The 20299-nt window shown below is 46.6% G+C and overlaps 2 protein-coding genes across 7 annotated transcripts in view; one reads left to right on the forward strand and one right to left on the reverse strand.

Annotated features, from left to right (window-relative positions):
* The window catches only part of ash1l (ash1 (absent, small, or homeotic)-like (Drosophila)), a 228447-nt gene extending 223869 nt beyond the window's left edge, over positions 1 to 4578 (reverse strand). For all 3 annotated transcript variants that reach the window (XM_060820802.1, XM_060820800.1, XM_060820801.1), the window contains exon 1: positions 3854 to 4578. The gene's annotated coding sequence lies outside the window, so the exon portion shown is untranslated. The remainder of the gene's footprint in view (positions 1 to 3853) is intronic.
* Positions 4579 to 5140: 562 nt separating this feature from the next.
* Positions 5141 to 20299, forward strand: part of dap3 (death associated protein 3) — a 42608-nt gene continuing 27449 nt past the window's right edge. The window contains exons 1-3 of one of the 4 annotated variants that reach the window (XM_060820566.1): positions 5159 to 5186; positions 8000 to 8170; positions 18182 to 18228. In XM_060820566.1, the coding sequence (XP_060676549.1) occupies positions 18184 to 18228 (45 nt within the window). In that variant the 5' untranslated portion in view covers positions 5159 to 5186; positions 8000 to 8170; positions 18182 to 18183. Of the gene's footprint in view, positions 5187 to 7999; positions 8171 to 11070; positions 11235 to 18181; positions 18229 to 20299 lie in introns of those variants that run through there. The other 3 variants (XM_060820568.1, XM_060820567.1, XM_060820565.1) reach the window with 3 other exon arrangements.

Raw genomic sequence — 20299 nt, forward strand, 5'->3', positions numbered from 1 at the left:
TACATATTTTTCCTTCAATATATTCATGACTTGGCCTCCACAGCCTTCTGCAGTATAAAATCCTACAGGTTCACCATTCTGTGAGTGAAGAAATATTTCCTCATCTGGGTCCTAAACAATCTAACCTGTTTCCTAAGGTTATCGCCCCCTCATTCTGTACTCCCCAACTGGGGAAACATTCTCTCTGCATTGAGTCTGTCCAGCCCTGTGAGAATTTTCGATATTTCAATCAGATCACTTCTCATCCTCCTAAATCCTACTGAATAAAGATGCGGTTGAACCAATCTCTTCTTCTAGACAGTCCTGCGTATCAGCTTAGTGATACCTCTGCTGCACTTCCTCTATATCAGAAACATCCTCTCTTAACAAAGCAAACCAAAACTCTGCACAATACTAGAGAGATGGTCTCACCAAGAGCCTGTCCAACTGCAGTAAGGCATCTTTATCCCTGATCTCAAATCCTCTTGCAATCAGGGCCAACATACCATTTGCCTTTGTAACTGCCTGCTGCGTCAGCCTGGTGTACACTGACACTCATCACCCTTTGTACACCCATGCTTCCCAATACATTGCATCACACCTGAAGCAAAATACAGACAAACTATACAGTTTCATGACACACCTAGACCACAATTCAGGCAAGTGAACCTCAGGTCACACCTGAACCAAAATACAGCAAAATTGTATTTCAGTTTCAAAAACAACTGAACCACAATACAACCAGCTGTACTTCAGTTCAATGTCAGACTCAAAACATATTACATAATAGATAGGCAGGAGGCTGGAGGAACAGAGCAGACGAGGAGAATCAGGAGGTGGAGAAGTCAACGTTTTAGGCGTTGCTTCAGTCGACACTTCAGGACCCGAACAGTCCTGAAGAAGGGGTTACATCTGAAATGTTGGCTTCTCCACCTCCTGATTCTGCCTGGCCTGCGTTCTTCCAGCCTCCTGCCGGTCTATTTTGGATTCCAGCATAAGTAGTTTTTTTTTATCTCAAAACATATTACAGTCAGACTGCATAGTCTAATGTCATACATGAACCATACTGTATGCCTGTGTAATGGAGCACCTCAATAATATATCCAACTCTCCCACTCCCAAAATGATCGCCCAGTTTAAGTCACATGCTTGTGACCCCAAGATTGTCCTCAAAACCACAGAGGAACATAGTTGCATTTTCTACAATACTCGAAGTGTAGTCACTGTTATGGGTTGTTGAAAGCAAACTGTTTTGGGATATCCTGGAGTACTGTATCAATGGAAATTTATTTTTCTCTTCGCACAAACTAGCAGAATAGTCAGGATAGTAACCAAACTGTATTACAGTAACACAGCTCTCAAATATTTTGAAGAGCAAACATGCTATTGGTGAGTAGAACATTACAATAAAACTACTCTTCATAATGTGGCTCCCGTACAGCAGAAGAATTCTAAAATAAAAATCAAAACAGACCTATTTGTCGATAACCTGAACTTTTAATCCTCATTTACAAAATCTCTCAGGAACATGCACATACTACATCAACAATCCAAGTCTATTCTTTTTGGCATTATATGAATTTCAGTTTTTAAGTGGTTAACGTTATGTGAAATTTGAAAATATTTACCAGGTTGGAAATCCATTTCACAACTTGGCTTCATATAAAATCTTGAATAAGTCCCAATGTTGACAAAGGTGAGTATTTCTTTTAATTTAGGACATGGGTGGCATGCCAGCATTTATTCCTCTTCCTGCCCTCTCACACAGCCTGCTTTAGCACCTTTCAAATATTAATGTTTGGTTTTTTTCTCAGTGACAATCAGAAATAATAATGTACATGCATACCACTTCGAGTCAGGGCTCACCACATTTTAAATTAGGCATGTCATAATGGTTCAAACGTTGCTTCTGTAGAACTGGGTCTCATAGTCCCAGGACACAATTTTAAATGGACTCCTACATCAGCAAGGCTGCATCAGCATACTTTGCAAGGTCTACACTGATTCACTTCACAAGGGTCTGTGCACTGTCAACAGCTGATAGTTTCTATGAGATTCCTGACTATTTTTGAAAGGAAATTGAGTATTTGGGTCAACTGTTTATACTATTGTATTCTTTGAACTGTCAGAAAACTCAAAAAAAGGGCAAATTTGAACAAAAGTCTAATTTCCTTTCACTTTTGGAAAAGTGAAAGCTTTATTCTCTTCCTAAAAGCATGTTTGAAGACTTCAGTTTGAAAAGACGACTTCATTTGAATTCTAGTAATCGTACCACATTAAGGTTTGGGGATTAGAAAGCTGCATTTACCCAAAATAAAAGTGCTTCCACCAACAATTGGCTGCGTTTTTCAAATTATGGCACACAATGATGGGTACATTAACTTAGCCAATTATCTTTGGCATGAGATCATAACCTCAACAATATTTGTATTGTAAAAATCAAGCCTTTAGACAAAAATCAAACAATCTACTCATCTTACCTACAAGTTGCACATCATCACAGCATATAGTTTACTCCTTCCTGAAACAGTAATGCACTAATCTAAGTTACTCAGAATTTACCTACACATTTAAGACCAAACATATATTAAAAAAAACTATTGATGATTCTTAAAGTGATCAACACCAGAATGCACAAATGATCAAGAAATATTTCAACTAAAAACTCTAACTACAACGCAGGAGAAAAAAGTGTGATAAACTTCCACCAGCTTAAGATTCAATATACAAGTATTTTAGGGGAAAATGTGTTTTTGAAAAAAGTGACAGTCACCTGTACTGATTTGTATCACACTAATGGATTACCCCATGAAATATGAAAAAAACAAAGCAGACAACAAACCAGAGTTCAAACAAAAGCCAAATTGGTTCTAACAAGGTCAGACTGGGAAGAGACAGTGGGTTTTAAAAAAAACTGACTCATCTCCCAAGAAGGGAAAGACTTTCACCTCAAGCACATGAAGAAAATGAACCCAAAAAAAGGGGGGAAATTCCAACCATACAGAGCAGCATAACCTGTACATGGGGAAGAGGGAAGCCATGAAGTATCAAAAAGCTAAAACCTAAAAGGAGGAAAAAAGAAGATGAAACAAAATCAAAGGCCTGATAGGGAAACATTTCCACTGTTTTATTTTCGGTCCTTCGTCCCACACAGACAAGGATCAGAGAGTACAGTCAATGGCAGAACAAAATTCACTGTTACCACGTGTAACCAGCGACAGACACCCACCAAAACGCTTTTTAACACATCAATGATTACACCTTTAAATTGACCCTTTCTCACTTCCCACTTGTTTTAAGAAAAAATGCAATTCATTCTTGCCCTGCCTGCCAGCTCCAAAACCTAATCGACCTCAACTCTCCCAAATTTAAAAACAACCACACCTCCAATATTAACAGACATGCCCCATCTCCACATACCCTATAAGTTACCCTATAACTGCTCTCCAGAACACTGACAACATATGCTACAACGCGTCACCCACGTTATAACACTGTCCCTTTACCCCCACTCCCCAATACCTCGCCAACATTAGCAGACTTACCCCACAACCCCTTCTTCAAGATCCCCAACACCTCTCCCATAATATTGACACATACCCTCCTCCACTCTCAAATATCCCAAAAACACTTTCCAGCATTGTAACACTAACATACAACCCATCTCCAATACCCCACAAACCATCTCCAACATTTTCAAGTCTGACAAGATTTAAACCTCCACCCAACCCTTCTCCAACACTGACACAGAATAACCCCACACATACGTTCCCCAGTTCTCCAACATTGACAGAAAATAGCCCCCTCCCCACCACCAAAACCATGACTAAGAATTACCCCACAACAACCCTCCCCCACAACCATTCTATCTTACCAGAACGGATAATATTTTCTCTTTCTCTCACATGATCCATTCCACAGTCCGCCATGGCACATGAGGAGGGAAGACAGGGAACATAAGGAGGGGTGGGAAGAGAGGGGAGGCGAAATCAGAGAGAGAGAGAGAGAGAGAGAGATCCACCGCTTTTTAGAAAGACATCCTCGTTTAGTGTGTGTGTGTGTGTGTGTTTTATAATACGTGTATACGTTCTGTCCACTCGGCTTTGCCTTCCTCTCCTTCACACATTCATGGCTGCACGCAAACAACAAAAAAAAAGGTGGATTTTCTCTCTCTCGCGTTGTTCAACAGATGGTAGAAAGGGGGGATTTCTTTCTCTGCCCCCACCCCCCCCCACTCCTCTCTCTTTTTTTCCCCTCCTTCCTTCCTGGTGCGTGTGTGTGTGCGCGTATATATATATTATATATATTTCCTCTGTCTATGTGCGTGTGTATTTTTGTTTTAAATGACACCAAACACTGAACAGTGCGCCATGGCGAGAGGCAGCAGAGAGAGGGAGAGGGAGAGAGGGAGATAAACACAAAATGGCGGCGGTGGCGGCGCTGCTGCTGTCACCGGGGGGAGAGGGGGGGGGGAGGGGAAGCAGAAGAGGAGGGGTAATAAATAATAACCCCCTCCCCGCCCCCTGGGATCGGGGAGGGAAAAGATAGAGGAAACAAACCCGAGAGCAAACTAAATAAAACCGCTTCCCCTCACAAAATAATACATTTTTTATATCGAGAGCGGAGAGGGTGGGGGAGGGGCGGGCGGTCCCACAAACCCTTGCGCCGCCCGGCCCGTGACCGTTGGTGGAGCTCGAGCCACCCCCACCAAAAAAATTATTTTTTTTTTGCAAAAAAAACACATTAAATCATAACGTCGGAAGTTGAGACTTTTTTTTTCAATCACCCCCCCACCCCGCGCGCTTCCTAAGATGTTTTCCCAACCCACCCGACGGTCACGTGGTGCGCCGCGCGTGCGCACGCTCCCCTCCTCCTCCTCGCCCCCCGCGCGGACGCACGCGTCTTTCCCCCCAGCCGCCACCTCCTCCTTCCAAAAAAAACGGGGAAATCAATTCCCGAAAGAGAAAAAAATGCAAAATCGGTCGCCGGCTTTGCCCGCCGCGGCTATGCAGGCGAGAGATTGCAATGGGGGCTTTCGGATGCAATGTCTCGGTTCGTTGTTGTTGTTGTTGCTGTGAAATAAAAATAATATATATTTTGAGAAAGGTGAAGCGGTGCGCGAGGATTTCCCATCGTGCCTTTCGCTGCTGTGGGCTGGAAGCCTCGGACGTCGACTGGGAGGTTTTTAACTCTTTCAATTTATTCTCGTACGTGGAAGGAGAGTTTGCTGGCAGTGTTGATTTTATTTTAATTGAAAAGAGAAATATAAAAAAAAAGGGGGTGGCCCGAGGCTTCCCGAAGGGAAAGGAAATGGCCAAGTCGCTCTTGGTAACCGCCGACGCCTTGGCCATAGCAACCGGCGGAGGGAGTGGGGGAAGGGCGACAATAACACCCCTTTCATTACCCAACACATCTACTCCCACCCCCCCTTCCCAACCCTGTCTTCTGCACCCCCCAACACACTCCTCTCCCTTCCCTCTCCACCTCTTACCGCCTGCATCCCTCTCTCCTTTCTTTCTTCTCCACCCTCCACACTTTCCTCCCACCCCTTCACCTCTATCTCCCCTCTCCCCCTCCCCCTCCCCACACTATTCTCTCTTCCCCCCCCCATGAACTGTCTCTCCCTTCGCCTCTCCACACCTCCCTCTCTGTTCACCCCCCTCTTCACCCCCTCCAGAAACGCTCTCTCTTACCCCCTTCCCTGCACCCCTCTCTCTTCCCCCACCCCTCTCTCTTCCCCCACCCCTCTCTCTTCCCCCACCCCTCTCTCTTCCCCCACCCCTCTCTCTTCCCCCACCCCTCTCTCTTCCCTGCACCCCTCTCTCTTCCCCCACCCCTCTCTCTTCCCCCACCCCTCTCTCTTCCCCCACCCCTCTCTCTTCCCCCACCCCTCTCTCTTCCCCCACCCCTCTCTCTTCCCCCACCCCTCTCTCTTCCCCCACCCCTCTCTCCTCCCCTCCCCACATCCTTCTCTCTTCCCCCCCTCCCTCCGTGCACCGTCTCTCCCTTCGCCTCTCCACACACATTTCTCTTCTGCCTCCAATCCCCCCACATGCCCCCTCTCTCCCTCTTCACCCCCTCTCCCTCTTCACCTCCCTCTTCACCCCCCCCTCTCTCCCTCTTCCCCCCCTCTCTCCCTCTTCCCCCCCTCTCTCCCTCTTCACCCCCCTCCCTCTTCACCCCCTCCCTCTTCACCCCCCCTCCCTCTTCACCCCCCCTCCCTCTTCACCCCCCCTCCCTCTTCACCCCCCCTCCCTCTTCACCCCCCCCTCCCTCTTCACCCCCCCCTCCCTCTTCACCCCCCCCCTCCCTCTTCACCCCCCCTCCCTCTTCACCCCCCTCCCTCTTCACCCCCCCTCCCTCTTCACCCCCCCCCTCTTCACCCCCCCCTCTTCACCCCCCCTCCCTCTTCACCCCCCCCTCCCTCTTCACCCCCCCTCCCTCTTCACCCCCCCCTCCCTCTTCACCCCCCCCTCCCTCTTCACCCCCCCCTCCCTCTTCACCCCCCCTCCCTCTTCACCCCCCCTCCCTCTTCACCCCCCTCTCTCTCTTCACCCCCCTCTCTCTCTTCACCCCCCCTCTCTCTTCACCCCCCTCTCTCTCTTCACCCCCCTTCACCCCTCCAGAAATGCTCCCTCTTGCCCCTTCCCTGCACCCCTCTCTCCTCCCCTCCCCACACCCTTCTCTCTTCCCCCCACTCCATGCACCGTCTCTCTGCGCTTCTGCACACACACTTCTCTTCTGCCTCCACACCCTGCCCTCTCCGTACCCCAACTCTCTCTTCATCCCCCCCCTTCATTCCCCTCTTCACCCCCTCCACAAACACTCTCTCTCTTACTCCCTTTCCTGCTCCCCTCTCTCTTCCTACTCCCCTCTCTCTCCCTGCTCCCCTCTCTCTCCTCTTCCCCCTCCCTGTGCACCCATCTCTCTCCCTTCTCCCCCTGCACTTCTCTCTCTCTCTCTCATATGTAAGTAAAGATTAAAAGTAGAAAATAGTTGATCTTATTTCCCCTTGGAGCAGAGAAAACTGATCAAAAAGTTACCAAAAGTTTAGGTTGACAGAGCTGTACAGCATGTAAATAGGCCCTTCAGTCTCGCCTGCCCATGCCAACCAGATATCATAACGATGTACAGCACAGCAACAGACTCTTCAGTCTAACCCATCTATGCCAACAGATATAGTGTCATAGAGCTGTACAGTATGGAAACAGATCCTTCAGTCCAATTCATCCTTGCAGACAAGATATCATCGAGATGTACAACATGAAAACAAACCCTTCACTCTAACTCCTCCAAACTGACCAGTTATCCTAAATTAATATAATCCTGTTTGCCAGCATTTGGCCAGCATATCCCTCTCAACCATTCTTATTTATATACCCATCCAGATGTCTTTAAATATTGTAATTGTACTCACCCCCAGCACTTCCTCTATAGAGACAAAAAAAGCTGCAAATGCTGGAATCCAAAGTCGACAAACAGGAGGCTGGCAGCACAGGAGGTGGAGAAATCAACATTTTGGGTATAACTCTTCTCCAGGAATGGAAGTGTAGGTATTACCCACCTCCTCCGATTTATCTGAAGCTTCCCCTATCCCTACCTCCATCCCTGAAGAAGGGTTACTACTGAAATGTTGACTTATCCACCTTCTGATGTTGCTTGGTTTGTTGTGTTCTTCCAGCATCCTGCTCGTCTACTCCACCACTTCCTCTGGCAGCTCATTCCATACACACTTGTGTGAAAAATTTGCTCCTTAGGTCAGTTTTAAATCTCACATGTCTCACCGTAAACCTCTGCCCTCTAGTTTTGGCCTTCCCAACCCTGGTGGGAAAAGACCTTGGCTATTCACACTATCTATGCCCCTCATGATTTTACAAACCTCTATAAGATCAGCCTTTGATGCTCCAGCTAAAACAGCTCCAGCCTATTTAGCCTCTGCCAATAGCTCAAACCCACCAACCTTGGCAACATCCTTGTAAATCTTTTCAAATTTGAAAGAATGATATTTCTGTTTGGTCAGCAAAACTCGGCTTCATGATTTCCAGATGACCAGCAAGAGAATGGGAGAGAGCTGGGGAGAAATCTCTTTAAACTCAAGGGAGTTGGAACACACTGCCTGACAATGTGTTCGGAGGTGGATTCTATTGGGGCCTCACCGACATTTCTGTTTCGGACCTGCTGCAGTGTTCCAGTGAGTCTCAGCGCAAGCTTATTGGGTAGTAGATGACCAAGTGGTATTGTTGATGGAATGTTAATTCAGAGATTTGTTCTGACGAGGGGTCACTGGACCTGAAACATTAACTCTGACTTCTTTTCACAGATGCTGCCAGACCTGCTGAGTTTTCCCAACAATGTCTGTATTTGTTAACTCAGAGATCCAGGCAATATATATCTAATATATAATCCAGAGAGCTGGGTTCAAATCCCGCCACAGCAGATGGTGGAATTTAAATTCAGTAGAAATCCAGAATTAAGACTCCAACAATGACCATAAAACCATTGTTGATTGTCAGAAGAACTTCCTTCAGGGAATGTCCTTGCTTGATCTGGCCTATATGAAACTCCCCAACCACAGCAATGTTCTTAGGAAGAGTCATTTGACCTGAAACGTTGACTCTGATTCTCTCCAGAGATGTTGTCAGACCTGCTGAGCCTTTCCAGCATGTTCTATTTTTGCCCCACAGCAATGTGGTTGACTTAACTTCTGGCCGAGCCAGTGATGCCCTTGTCCTGTAAATGAATAAACTGCAAGAACAATATTTCATTCCCCACTTGGAGATTCTGCAGCCTCTAGGACTCAACATTGAGTTCAAGAACTTTAGAGCCTTCCATTTTTTTTAAACTCACCCCAAACCTGTCATGGTGTTGCTTATGACATGGGTTGCTTTTAGCACAGTCACCTATTCTCACGTACTACTTTTAGGCCTATTATCACATTATATGGGTTGCTTCCAGTCCTGCTCATCCAGTCTGTTCCACATTTAGCTCTTATCACTTATCTGCTATCTATAAAACTGACTTGTTCCTTCCATATCTCTCTGTCTCTGAGTTCCATCTCCACCTAATCCATGCACACTCACCACTACCCCCAGGCCAACCTCCTCTTCAGCATAAATATCACCTTTCCTAGCCGCTAACAGTTCTGATGAAGGGTCACTGAACTGGAAACATTAACTCTAATTTCTTTCTGTGGTTGCTGCCAGACCTTTAGAGTTTTGCCAGCATTTTCAGTTTGTGTTACAGATCTTCTGCATTCATAGTTCTTTGTTTTATTCCATTTATAAATACATTTAAGGGAAGAGGTTAACCATCAGGGACCAAGGGGTAACCAGTGTGTGAAGCTGTAGGATAGTGGAAGGGTATTGAATGAACGCTTCTCTTTAGGGTTCACCCTAGAAAAAGAAAACATTGGTATGGAATTCAGGAAAAGGGACTGTGAGGAACTTGCACAGTTTGACACAGGAAATGGAGAGATATTGGAGGTTCTGTTCGGCTTGAGAATCAACAAATCTCCCGACCTGGATGAATTGCATCCCAGGCTGTTGTGAGAGGCAAGGCAGGAAATTGCAGGGGCTCTGACACAAAGCTTTAATTCCTCTCTGGCCATGAGGGAAGTGCCTGAGGACTGGAGGATGGCTCATCTTAAGAAGGGCAGTAGAGATGAACCAGGAAATTACACACCAGTGAGTCTCATCAATGTTAGGGAAACTAAATATGAGAGAAAATTCTGAAGGAGTGAACTCATAGCCAGTCGAAAACAGGTTGGATTAATTAGGCATAGTCAGAATGGCTTTGTCAAAGGAAGGTCATGCTGAACAAGTTTATTCATATTTTTTTGAAAATGTAATCAAATGTGTAGATGAGGGAATTCCAGTTGATGTAGTTTATATGGATTTAAGCAAGGTCCCACAATGAGAGACTGATTGAGAAAGTTAAAGAACGTGGAATTCAGTGAAACTTGGCAAGATAGATCAGAAATTGGCTTAGTAATAGGACAGAAAGGGTAGTGGCAGAAGGCTTGTACCACAAGGATCGGTACTAGGACCCTTATTGTTTGTTGTAGACATAAATGATGTAGATGAAAATATTTGGGGGATTGTAAAGCAATTTTACAGATGAAACCAAGATTGATAGAATACTTAATAGCAGAGAAGATGGTTGTAGGTTACAGGAAGACTTAGATAGGTTGATCAGATGGGCAGACCGTTGGCAGATGGTATTTAAAGCTGATAACTGTGAGGCAGTGGAAGAAGCAGCAAGATCAGCGAGTATTTAATGAATGGCAGGATACCGGATAGCTTAGAGGAGTAGAGGGATAATGGAGTTATCACAGATTCCTGGAGTCGGCAGAGCACGTGAATATGATAGTTAAGAAGGCATAATGGGACACTTCCTTTCATTGTTCATGGCACAGAATTTAAGAGCAAGGATGTAACGTTGGAGTTGTGCAGAGTATTGGTCACAGCTGCTGCTAGAGTCATTAGACTTGAAATGTCAGCTTGCTCTCCTTGGATGCTGCCTGAGCTTCTGTGGTTTCCAGCATATTTTGTTTTCAGTACAAACTCCAGTGTCTGCAGTAATTCGCTGCAACATTTTAAAAAAACATTAGGATGAGTACTTGATATATAATTCACGGAGACAGGTCAAGTGCAGGAAATTGGGATGAGCACACCTTCGGTGGCAGTTATGTTGGTGCAGACTTGGGCTGAAGGATTCTGTGCTTTAAGAATGAGGTAGGGGTTTAAAAGAGAGGTGAATGTTTTCGGAGGGCTGGCCTGGAGAATGGGTCAAGTTGGGTAATTTTCAGGAGTTAGTACAAGGACAGTGGGCCGAGTGGTCTCCTATGCGGTCAAAGCTCCATAACAGGATCCCTGGTCTCTCCCATAGGCCCTGGGTGGAGGCTTTGACCCATGACCTTTCCTTATTGACACCGAGAGGGCCCGAACGCCGTCATATTTCCTCTCCCTCCACCTTCACTTTTCAGCTTAGAGCTTTTATTTTACTCAAGCAGACGCGCGTTTACTTAATTTTTGTAAAAAAATTAAGTCTCCGCTGCCCTGAGCCGTGACCTTTGACTGGGTGAGGGGTGAGAGGTCACCCGGACAAGATGGCGGCGCCCAGGTCGATGGGAGCGTGAGGGACTTTCCGCGTCGGACTGGAAACGTGGATGGTCGCCGGACCTACCCCCGCCCTCCCCGCCTCCGCCTGAGTTTCTCCAGTGTCCGAAGGAAAGGTGGTGGGGAGTGCGGTGTTCGGTGAGCCTGTGCCCGCGTACCTGCTGCTGACTTGAGTGCAGTCAGTTGGATGGATGTGAGGAGGGTAGATGTTCGCATTCGCTGAGAGGAGCGCAGCTGTAGGTCAGGGAGATAGATAGTGGTCAGCTCAGAATGCTATGGAGAAAAAGGCGGGAGTTAGATCTCTTCAATATCAGAGGGGCGACGACCTAGCACAAAAGAGGGGTTGAGGTCTGTGCACATCAACCACAGTCTGAAGAATTGCAGAGTTTTTTTAAATTTCAAAAATATACTTTATTCATAAAATATTTTGATGATCTGTACAATTGTTGTGCCATTCATAGGCACACCTTGCATTTCTTTACATAAAGAGATCGGACTTAATCATTCGTATGTACAGGTTTTTATGTTTACCATCCATATATTTAGCTGAGGCTTCAGCGGAGCCCACTTACTGAGTGGGCCCCCTGTTTTTTCTTTGGCAGGCAGACGTTACACAGTGGTCTTTCCCCACCGCACCTTGGCGGCAGCTGCCCCAATGGAGAATTGCAGGGCAAGGGAGAGGAAATGTACGGTCGGCATGGTGGCTCAGTGGTTAACACTGCTCTCTCATAACGCCAGGGACGTGCGTTGCATTCCACCTTTGGATGAGGGTTCAGAGGGATATGGGCCAAATGCTGGCAAATTGGACTAGATTTACATCTGATGAAAGGCTTTTGCCTGAAATGTCGGTTTTCCTGCTCCTTGGATGCTGCCTGACCTGCTGTGCTTTTCCAATGGTATTCTAATCTAGAGTCAGATTTCCAGTCCTCACTTTTGCCTAGATTTACATAGGATATCTGGTCAATGTGGACAGGTTGAACAGTTTCCGTGCTGTATATCTCTATAACTGTCCGTGTGGAGTTTGCGCATTTTCCCCCATGTCTGTGTGGATTTCCCTCCGGATTTGCTCCCAAAGCCCAGAGCTGCACAGATTAGGTGGGTGGGCCATGCTTAATTGAATTGAATTTATTGTTACGTGTGCTGAGGCACAGTGAAAAGCTTTGTCTTGCCAGAAATACAGGCAGATCAGAGTTATACAGCATAGATAAGTAAATAATAGATAAATAGCGGCAAAGACAAAGACTCTCAAGGGTTTGAGAGTCCATTCAGTACTCTAACAACAGTAGGGTAGAAACTGTTATGAAACCGGCTGGTGTGTGTGTTCTGGCTTCTGTACCTTCTCCCTGATGGTAGAGGTTGTAGAAAAACATTGCCAGGGTGGGATGGATCTTTGAGAATGCTGGCGGCCTTTCCTTGACAGCGGGTCTGGTAGATGGATTCGAGAGATGGGAAGTTGGCCTTTGTGATTGTCTGGGCCGAGTTCACCACACTCTGTAACCGTCTCTGATCTTGAATGGTACCATGCCAGATACTGATACATCCAGATAGAATGCTCTCGATGGCACACCTATAAGAGTTGGCAAGGGTATTCGCCATCATGCCAAATTTTCTCAGCTGCCTGAGGAAGAAGAGATGTTGTTGGGCCTTTGTAGCCAGTGTGTCCATATGAAGACTCCAAGAAAGCTTGTTGTTGTTGACCACTCTCAGGAGTTTGACACGCTCCACTCGTTCCACCTCTGTGCTGTTAATGTTGGGTGGGGGTGTGAATATCCTGTTGAAAGTCAGTAATGAGTTCCTTGGTTTTGCCAGCATTGAGAGTTGTTCTCAGTGCACCAATTTTCCAGGTCTTCCACCTCCCATCTGTAATCTGTTTTGTCACCATCTGAGATTCGACCAACTATGGTGGTGTCATCAGCAAACTTGTAAATGGCATTAGTCTGATATGTGACGATGCAGACATTGTCCAATAGACAGTGAGGACTGCAGATGTTGGAGATCAGAGTCGAGTGTGGTGCTGGAAAAGCACAACAGGTCAGGCAGCATCTGAGGAGCGGGAGAATCAACCTTCCTAATGAAAGGCTTATGCCCAAAATGTCGATTCTCCTGCTGCTTAGATGCTGCCTGGCATGCTGTGCTTTTCCAGCACCACACTATTGACTCATGCTAAATTTTCCTACAGTGTCCAAGGATCTGTAAGTTAGGTGGATTAGCCATGGGAAATGCAAGGGTACAGGGATAGAGGAGAGGGATGGGTCTGGTGGGATGCTGTTTGGAGAGTCAGTGTAGAACTGTTGGGCCAGATGGTCTTTTTCCACACTGTAGGGATTCACTGATTATGGTCCACTCCTTCTCCTATTTAAATAAAAAAACAAAAGAACTGCAGATGCTGTAAATCAGAGACAAAAATACAAATTGCTAGAAAAGCTCAGCAGGCTTGGTAGCATCTGTAGAGAGAAATCAGAGTTAACATTTTGGGTTGAGTGACCCTTCCTCAGGACCTTTCCTCTGAGGAAGGGTCACTCAATTGGAAATGTTAACTTTGATTTCTCTCTCCACAAATGTTGCCAGATCTCCTCCTCATATTCTGAAATATTGCTAAACTTCTCTTCTCACACACACACTGCTTGTGTTTATTGACCTGCATTGGGTTCCTGAAGTGGCTGTTCCTCCACATTCAAATTTTTACTTTCAAAGCCCTCCCCATCTCTCTCTTCATTTCCTCCAGCCCTTCCTAGCTCTATACACTCTCCAACACCTATACCCTCCTGTCCACATCTCTGTAAACTTCTCCAGTGTCTACAGATCTTCACTGTCTCTTATTGGTGTTATAATGAGAGGTAATCTTGGTTTTGGATGTCCAATATGTTTGGATGGAGGTGATGAAAATTGGGGAAAAGAAGACACACACAAGGTCTTTCTACAGACCACCTAACAGCAATCACAAAGCAAATACATTTTAGAAACATAACTATTTCTTTGTAACAGTTCATTAATAATCATGGGTGGTTTTAATCTCTGCGTGAACTGGAAAAATGAAGGCAGCCTGGATGAGGAGTTTGTATAATACTTTGAAAAGACTTTCTTAGATCAGCACATTCAGAAAGCAGGTTATATTACATTTGGTACTCCTTCATAATAACAGAGTAAATAGCTCATCGGGACCACAATATGTTTGAATTTTACATTCAGTTTTGAAGTAGGAAAATTGGGGGAGAAATCATATTTTGAGACAGGTATTTATATTTAGGAGCCATGGTGTAGCAACTTGCAAAACCTTTCACGATATTTTTCATGTGCACATGTGACAGTAAATTTCTATTCTGTTCGAAAACAAGAAAGAGCAATTAGTTGAGCAGGAAAGTAAGACAGCTGACGTGAAATGGCCTACTGGGCTAAGGGCTAGATTAATGGACACAATGGCAAACTTGCAAGAATATATTTCACTATTAATATATATCGACATAAAGAGATTTTCTGAAAGATGGGTTCACCATCTATAATTAACTGAAGAATTTAAGAAAATCATCAAAATTAAATAAAGAGCAGACAGCTGTGATAAGTCAGATGATTTGTCAGACAAAAAGAATGTCAGAATGATGAAAAGGTTAACCAGGAGGAAGAAATTAGGAGTATGAGAGGAAGGTAGCTAGGAATATTAAAATAGTTAGCTTCAACAAGTATTTAAAATGGAAAAGGATAAGTGAAGTGAGTGTTGGTCCTTCAGAGAGTGGAGTTAATAGTACATAACAAGGAATTGATGGATGAAATGAATAAATATGTTGTTAAATTCTTCACTATAGAGCAAACATCATTGCTGTAATTCAGGAAGTTTGGGGAGAGAGCGGGAGTTGGTGACATTACAATCGCAAGGGAAACGGTACTAAGCAAACTGCTGGAACTGTGGACTAGGAGAAGGTGAGGTCTGCAGATGCTGGAGATCAGAGTCGAGAGTGTGTTGCTGGAAAAGCACAGCAGGTCAGGCAGCATCCGAGGAGAGTCAAAGTTTCGGGCCAGAGCCATTCCTAATGAAGGGCTCTGGCCCAAAACATTGATTCTCCCGCGTTTTGGATGCTGCCTGACCTGCTGTGCTTTTCCAGCAACATACTCTTGGAACTGTGGACTGACAAGTACTGCACAAAAGGTTGTTATGCAAAGCAAGAGGTGATGGTGTAGGGGGTCATGTGAGCATGAATAGAAGACTGACTGACTGACAGAAAACAGAGAATATACTTTAGTTGGTCTTTGATCAGGCAGATAAGACAACTGGAGTCTCACAGGGTTCTGTGCTGGGGCCTTAAGCCTTTGCAATTTACATCAATGATGTGGATGAGGAAAGTAAAGATATGGTAGCTAAACTCACAGGCAACACCAAGTAAAGTAAAATGTTGTGAGGGTAACTAGGAAATTGCAGACAGACGTATCGATTGAGTGAGGGAGTATAGTGTGTGAAGGTGTGAAATTGTTCACTTTGGCAGGAAGAATAAAAAGAAATGTTACTTAAGGGGAGAGGATGATGGAACCCTGAGATGGAAGGAGATCAAAATGTTCTACTGTGTGAGGATATAATACTTCAGTTATGAAGGGCATTGGTGAGACCACATCTGGAATACTGTGTGCAGTTTTGGTTGCCTTGTTTAAGAAAGGATGGAATGCATTGCAGGTGATTGAGAGGAAGCTTCACTCAGTTGATACCTGTAATGAGTGCATTGCCTTATGAGGAAGGGTTGGACAGACTGGACTTACTTCCGGTGGAGTTTAGAACGGTGAGGGTGAGCTTGATTGAAGTGCGCAGATCCAGAATGGTCTTCACAAGATGGACATGGAAAGGATGTTTCCTCTTGTGGATGAGTGTACGATCAGCAGGCAGTGGTTTAAAACCAGGATTGCCCTTTGAGCATCAAGATGAGAATATATTTTTCTGAGGCTTATGTCACTTTGGAAAACCCTGCCTCAATGCAGTGAATTGAATTATTTTGGACAGAGAGAGAAAATTTCTTGTCAGATAATGTTTTCAGAAGTTCTCAGGAATGTGGCATTCAAAGCACAAACAGATCAGCTTTTATCTTAGTGAACACTGTTGCAAGCTTGAGGGGCTGAATGGCCTGCTTCTCCTATTTCATATGTTCATGAGTCCTGATCAGTCTGCCTCCCCCTGTAGGCCCCCACCCCTCTGCTGCCTCCCCCTGTAGGCCCCCACCCCTCTGCTGCCTCCCCCTGTAGGCCCCCACCCCTCTGCTGCCTCCCCCTATAGGCCTGCAGCCACCCCTCTGCTGCCTCCCCCTGTAGGCCCCCACCCCTCTGCTGCCTCCCCCTGTAGGCCCCCACCCCTCTGCTGCCTCCCCCTGTAGGCCCCCACCCCTCTGCTGCCTCCCCCTACAGGCCCCCACCCCTCTGCTGCCTCCCCCTGTAGGCCCCCACCCCTCTGCTGCCTCCCCCTACAGGCCCCCACCCCTCTGCTGCCTCCCCCTACAGGCCTGCACCCCTCTGCTGCCTCCCCCTGTAGGCCCCCACCCCTCTGCTGCCTCCCCCTACAGGCCCCCACCCCTCTGCTGCCTCCCCCTGTAGGCCCCCACCCCTCTGCTGCCTCCCCCTACAGGCCTGCACCCCTCTGCTGCCTCCCCCTACAGGCCTGCACCCCTCTGCTGCCTCCCCCTACAGGCCTGCGCCCCTCTGCTGCCTCCCCCTACAGGCCTGCACCCCTCTGCTGCCTCCCCCTACAGGCCCGCAACCTTCTGCAGTCTCCTTCTGAGAATCCTCTCCTGAAAGTAATTCTTATTGGGACTGGTGCCTCCTGTGAGAGAAACTCCTGAATATTTTATTGAGTGTAGTCTGACCTGCATTAGATTGATTTTGGATCAAAGTGGAAGTTAAGGTTTATTGGGTAGTGTGGACAGGCAGGAAAGTAGAATGAGTTGTCGATCAGGTGGGCCGCAATCTTATCATCTAGCGGGCTTTGGCAGGGGGAGTGGGGCCAATGGCTATTCCTGGGGTGGGGGACAGGGGCACTGAGCCTCTATGTGCGAAGCCCATACAGGCTTCACCTAAACGTTTGCAATTTTTTTTCGAGAAACCACCTTGTCTTGCCTTACTTGTGAAAATCCGAAAGCTTGCAGTGAGATCTGGTGGAATGTGACGGTTGGAGGGTGAATTTGATCAATGATGTCAACCTAATAAATGGAGACAACAGAATAACTGGCGTGAATTTGTCCCCGATGTTCCCTCAGGAACATTTCGTGCACTGAATGTATCTCTCACGCACTGACAGCAAATAATATAATGCCAACTGCACATTTTGAAATTTAGGTTGAGGACTCTTAGCTCAAGAGATATGGGGCAAAATTGGGTAGATCTAGTTAGATTTCCCCACAGTATCTGGGCATTTCTGAGATAGACTTTACAATATTTTTGCAGGGCTGCGGGTTAATGAGATAGAGTTTACAGGATCTGTGCAGGGCTGCGGGTTAGTGAGGTAGTGTTTATAGGATCTGTGCGGGGCTGCGGGTTAGTGAGGTAGTGTTTACAGGATCTGTGCGGGGCTGCGGGTTAGTGAGTTAGTGTTTACAGAATCTGTGCGGGGCTGCGGGTTAGTGAGGTAGTGTTTACAGAATCTGTGCGGGGCTGCGGGTTAGTGAGGTAGTGTTTACAGGATCTGTGCGGGGCTGCGGGTTAGTGAGGTAGTGTTTACAGGATCTGTGCGGGGCTGCGGGTTAGTGAGGTAGTGTTTACAGGATCTGTGCGGGGCTGCGGGTTAGTGAGGTAGTGTTTACAGGATCTGTGCGGGGCTGCGGGTTAGTGAGGTAGTGTTTACAGGATCTGTGCGGGGCTGCGGGTTAGTGAGGTAGTGTTTACAGGATCTGTGCGGGGCTGCGGGTTAGTGAGGTAGTGTTTACAGGATCTGTGCGGGGCTGCGGGTTAGTGAGGTAGTGTTTACAGGATCTGTGCGGGGCTGCGGGTTAGTGAGGTAGTGTTTACAGGATCTGTGTAAAGCTCTGTGGAAGGGCTGTATCTATGCATGATTGTTGTTTCTAGGAGATTAAACACAGCTCCATATGGCCTCTGATGAAATTCCCTCTCTTCCTTCGCAGGAATGTTGCTGAGGAACCTGTGGATTGTCGCCAGACTTGGCCGACCGGTGAGTTATGTTCAGCAGTTTGAAATTACAAACTATTGCAAAACCTTTAGACTACAAGGAAAGGCCAATTGGTCCGTCTACTCTATGCCCATTCCATGTGATCCTGCCCCCAACTCCGCTCTCCATCTCTCTCTCTCTCTGTCTTTTTTCTCCCTTGTGTGATTATGTAGCTTCCCCCTTTAAAGTGTCCTTGCTCATCACCTTGACCAGTCCGCATGGCAGAGAGTTCCCCTATTCCACCCTCCCGCCTGTGGGAGTGAATCCCCTATTCTTGTCTCCACTCCCTGTGATGGAGAGATGCCTATTCTCCCCCTACTCCCCGTGGGAGTGTGCCCCCATTTCCCCCCCTACTCCCCGTGGGAGCGAACCCCCATTCACACCACCCCCTCCCTCCCCAACTCCCATGGGAGCAAGTTCCTCCATTCTTCCCCCACTCCACATGGGAGTGAGATCCCCGTTCTCCACCTAACTCCCTGTGAGTGAGAGTCTCCCTGCAGGAGTGAGACCCTATTCTTTCTGTTCTCTGGATATCTCCTGAATTTCCATTTGGAATAATAATCACCATCTCATGTTTTATGGTCCATAATTCTGGTTTCCCCCCCCCACCCGCAGCCCTAATAAATGGAAAGACATTGTCTGTATCTGTCAGAGGGAGAGTGCAGAGGGAGTGCCATGCTATCAGAGGGCCAGTTCAGAAGGAACAGGTAGTCGAGCACTCTGTCGGTGCAGACCTGATAGGCCGAAGGGCCTCTTCTATGCTGAATGGCTCTCTCGTAGCCCAGTTTATCCACGCCTGCCTGAGTGTCCGTGAATGCTGTTAAGGAGAGAGGTTCCCCTTTATTCCCTGGGCCTCTCCATTCCAGTGTGATGCTGTGGCTGCCTGTGAGATCCCTTGCTGGGATCAGCCTTTCCTCATTCCCTACTCAGCGGTTTGACGTTCCTGAATTGCTCGTGCGTCTGAATCCTCAAGCTGTGCTTATTTCCAACTGTAATTGACATTGTAACATTACGGTAAGATGCCCCCTGGTGACTATTCTGCTACACTGCTCTCCACAAAACCAGGTTGGAATTCAAAACACATATTGCCCTGGGCTGAAAATGTGTTGCTGGAAAAGTGCAGCAAGTCAGGCAGCATCCAAGGAACAGGAAATTCGACATTTCGGGCATAAGCCCTTCATCAGGCTTATGCCCGAAACGTCGAATTTCCTGTTCCTTGGATGCTGCCTGACCTGCTGTGCTTTTCCAGCAACACATTTTTCAGCTCTGATCTCCAGCATCTGCAGACCTCACTTTTTCCACATATTGCTCTGGGACTGAGTGGGTTGTTTGGGCCGTTTCAGAGAGCAGTGAAGAGCCCACAGCTTTGCTGTGGGTCTGGGCTCACGTGTAGACCCAACCAGGCAAGGGTGACAGGTTTCCTTCCCTTAAAAGAATATTTGTGAACCGGACGGGCACTTGCAGCAATCCCTGATGTTTACATGGTCACTGGCAGGGATTGGTTTTATATTCCCTCTCTGTGAATTACATTCCAGCAGCTGCTGTGGTGGGATTTGAACTTGTATCACCTACACTGACACACCCAGCATTAACCCGGGCCTCTAGATTGCTAATCCACTGACATTCCCACTGCACCACCATCACCCAATGTTTAACGAGCCCTTATACCTTTAGAAATTCAGGCTCTGACCTGTTCACCAACACAGTTACAGTCCTATGAGACAAAGCAATTTATTTTGAAACTAAGCACAGTGTGACAAATTCCCAACCTGCTGCTCAACATCACCGAAAGTTCCTTGTTGTACAGAAACAGTCGCTCAGCTGGCTCACTGCAGGCAGATTTTGACCCTGTGGATAGAATGTGGACAGTGCACACAGTCACCAGAACAAAAACAAGCTATTGCATGGAGTTTACAGTGTGAGCAGTTATATAGTCATGTTTTGTAAGTAACACACTCCAGTGAGTTACAGACTGGAATCTAATCAAGGGATCAGGGTGGTTGATATATAGAAGAACAGATACCTGGGGAGGGAGTTACAGATTGGAATCTAATTGAGGGGTTCGGGGTGGTTT

Source organism: Hemiscyllium ocellatum, chromosome 50 (assembly GCF_020745735.1).
Source record: "Hemiscyllium ocellatum isolate sHemOce1 chromosome 50, sHemOce1.pat.X.cur, whole genome shotgun sequence".
NCBI classification, from domain to species: domain Eukaryota; kingdom Metazoa; phylum Chordata; class Chondrichthyes; order Orectolobiformes; family Hemiscylliidae; genus Hemiscyllium; species Hemiscyllium ocellatum.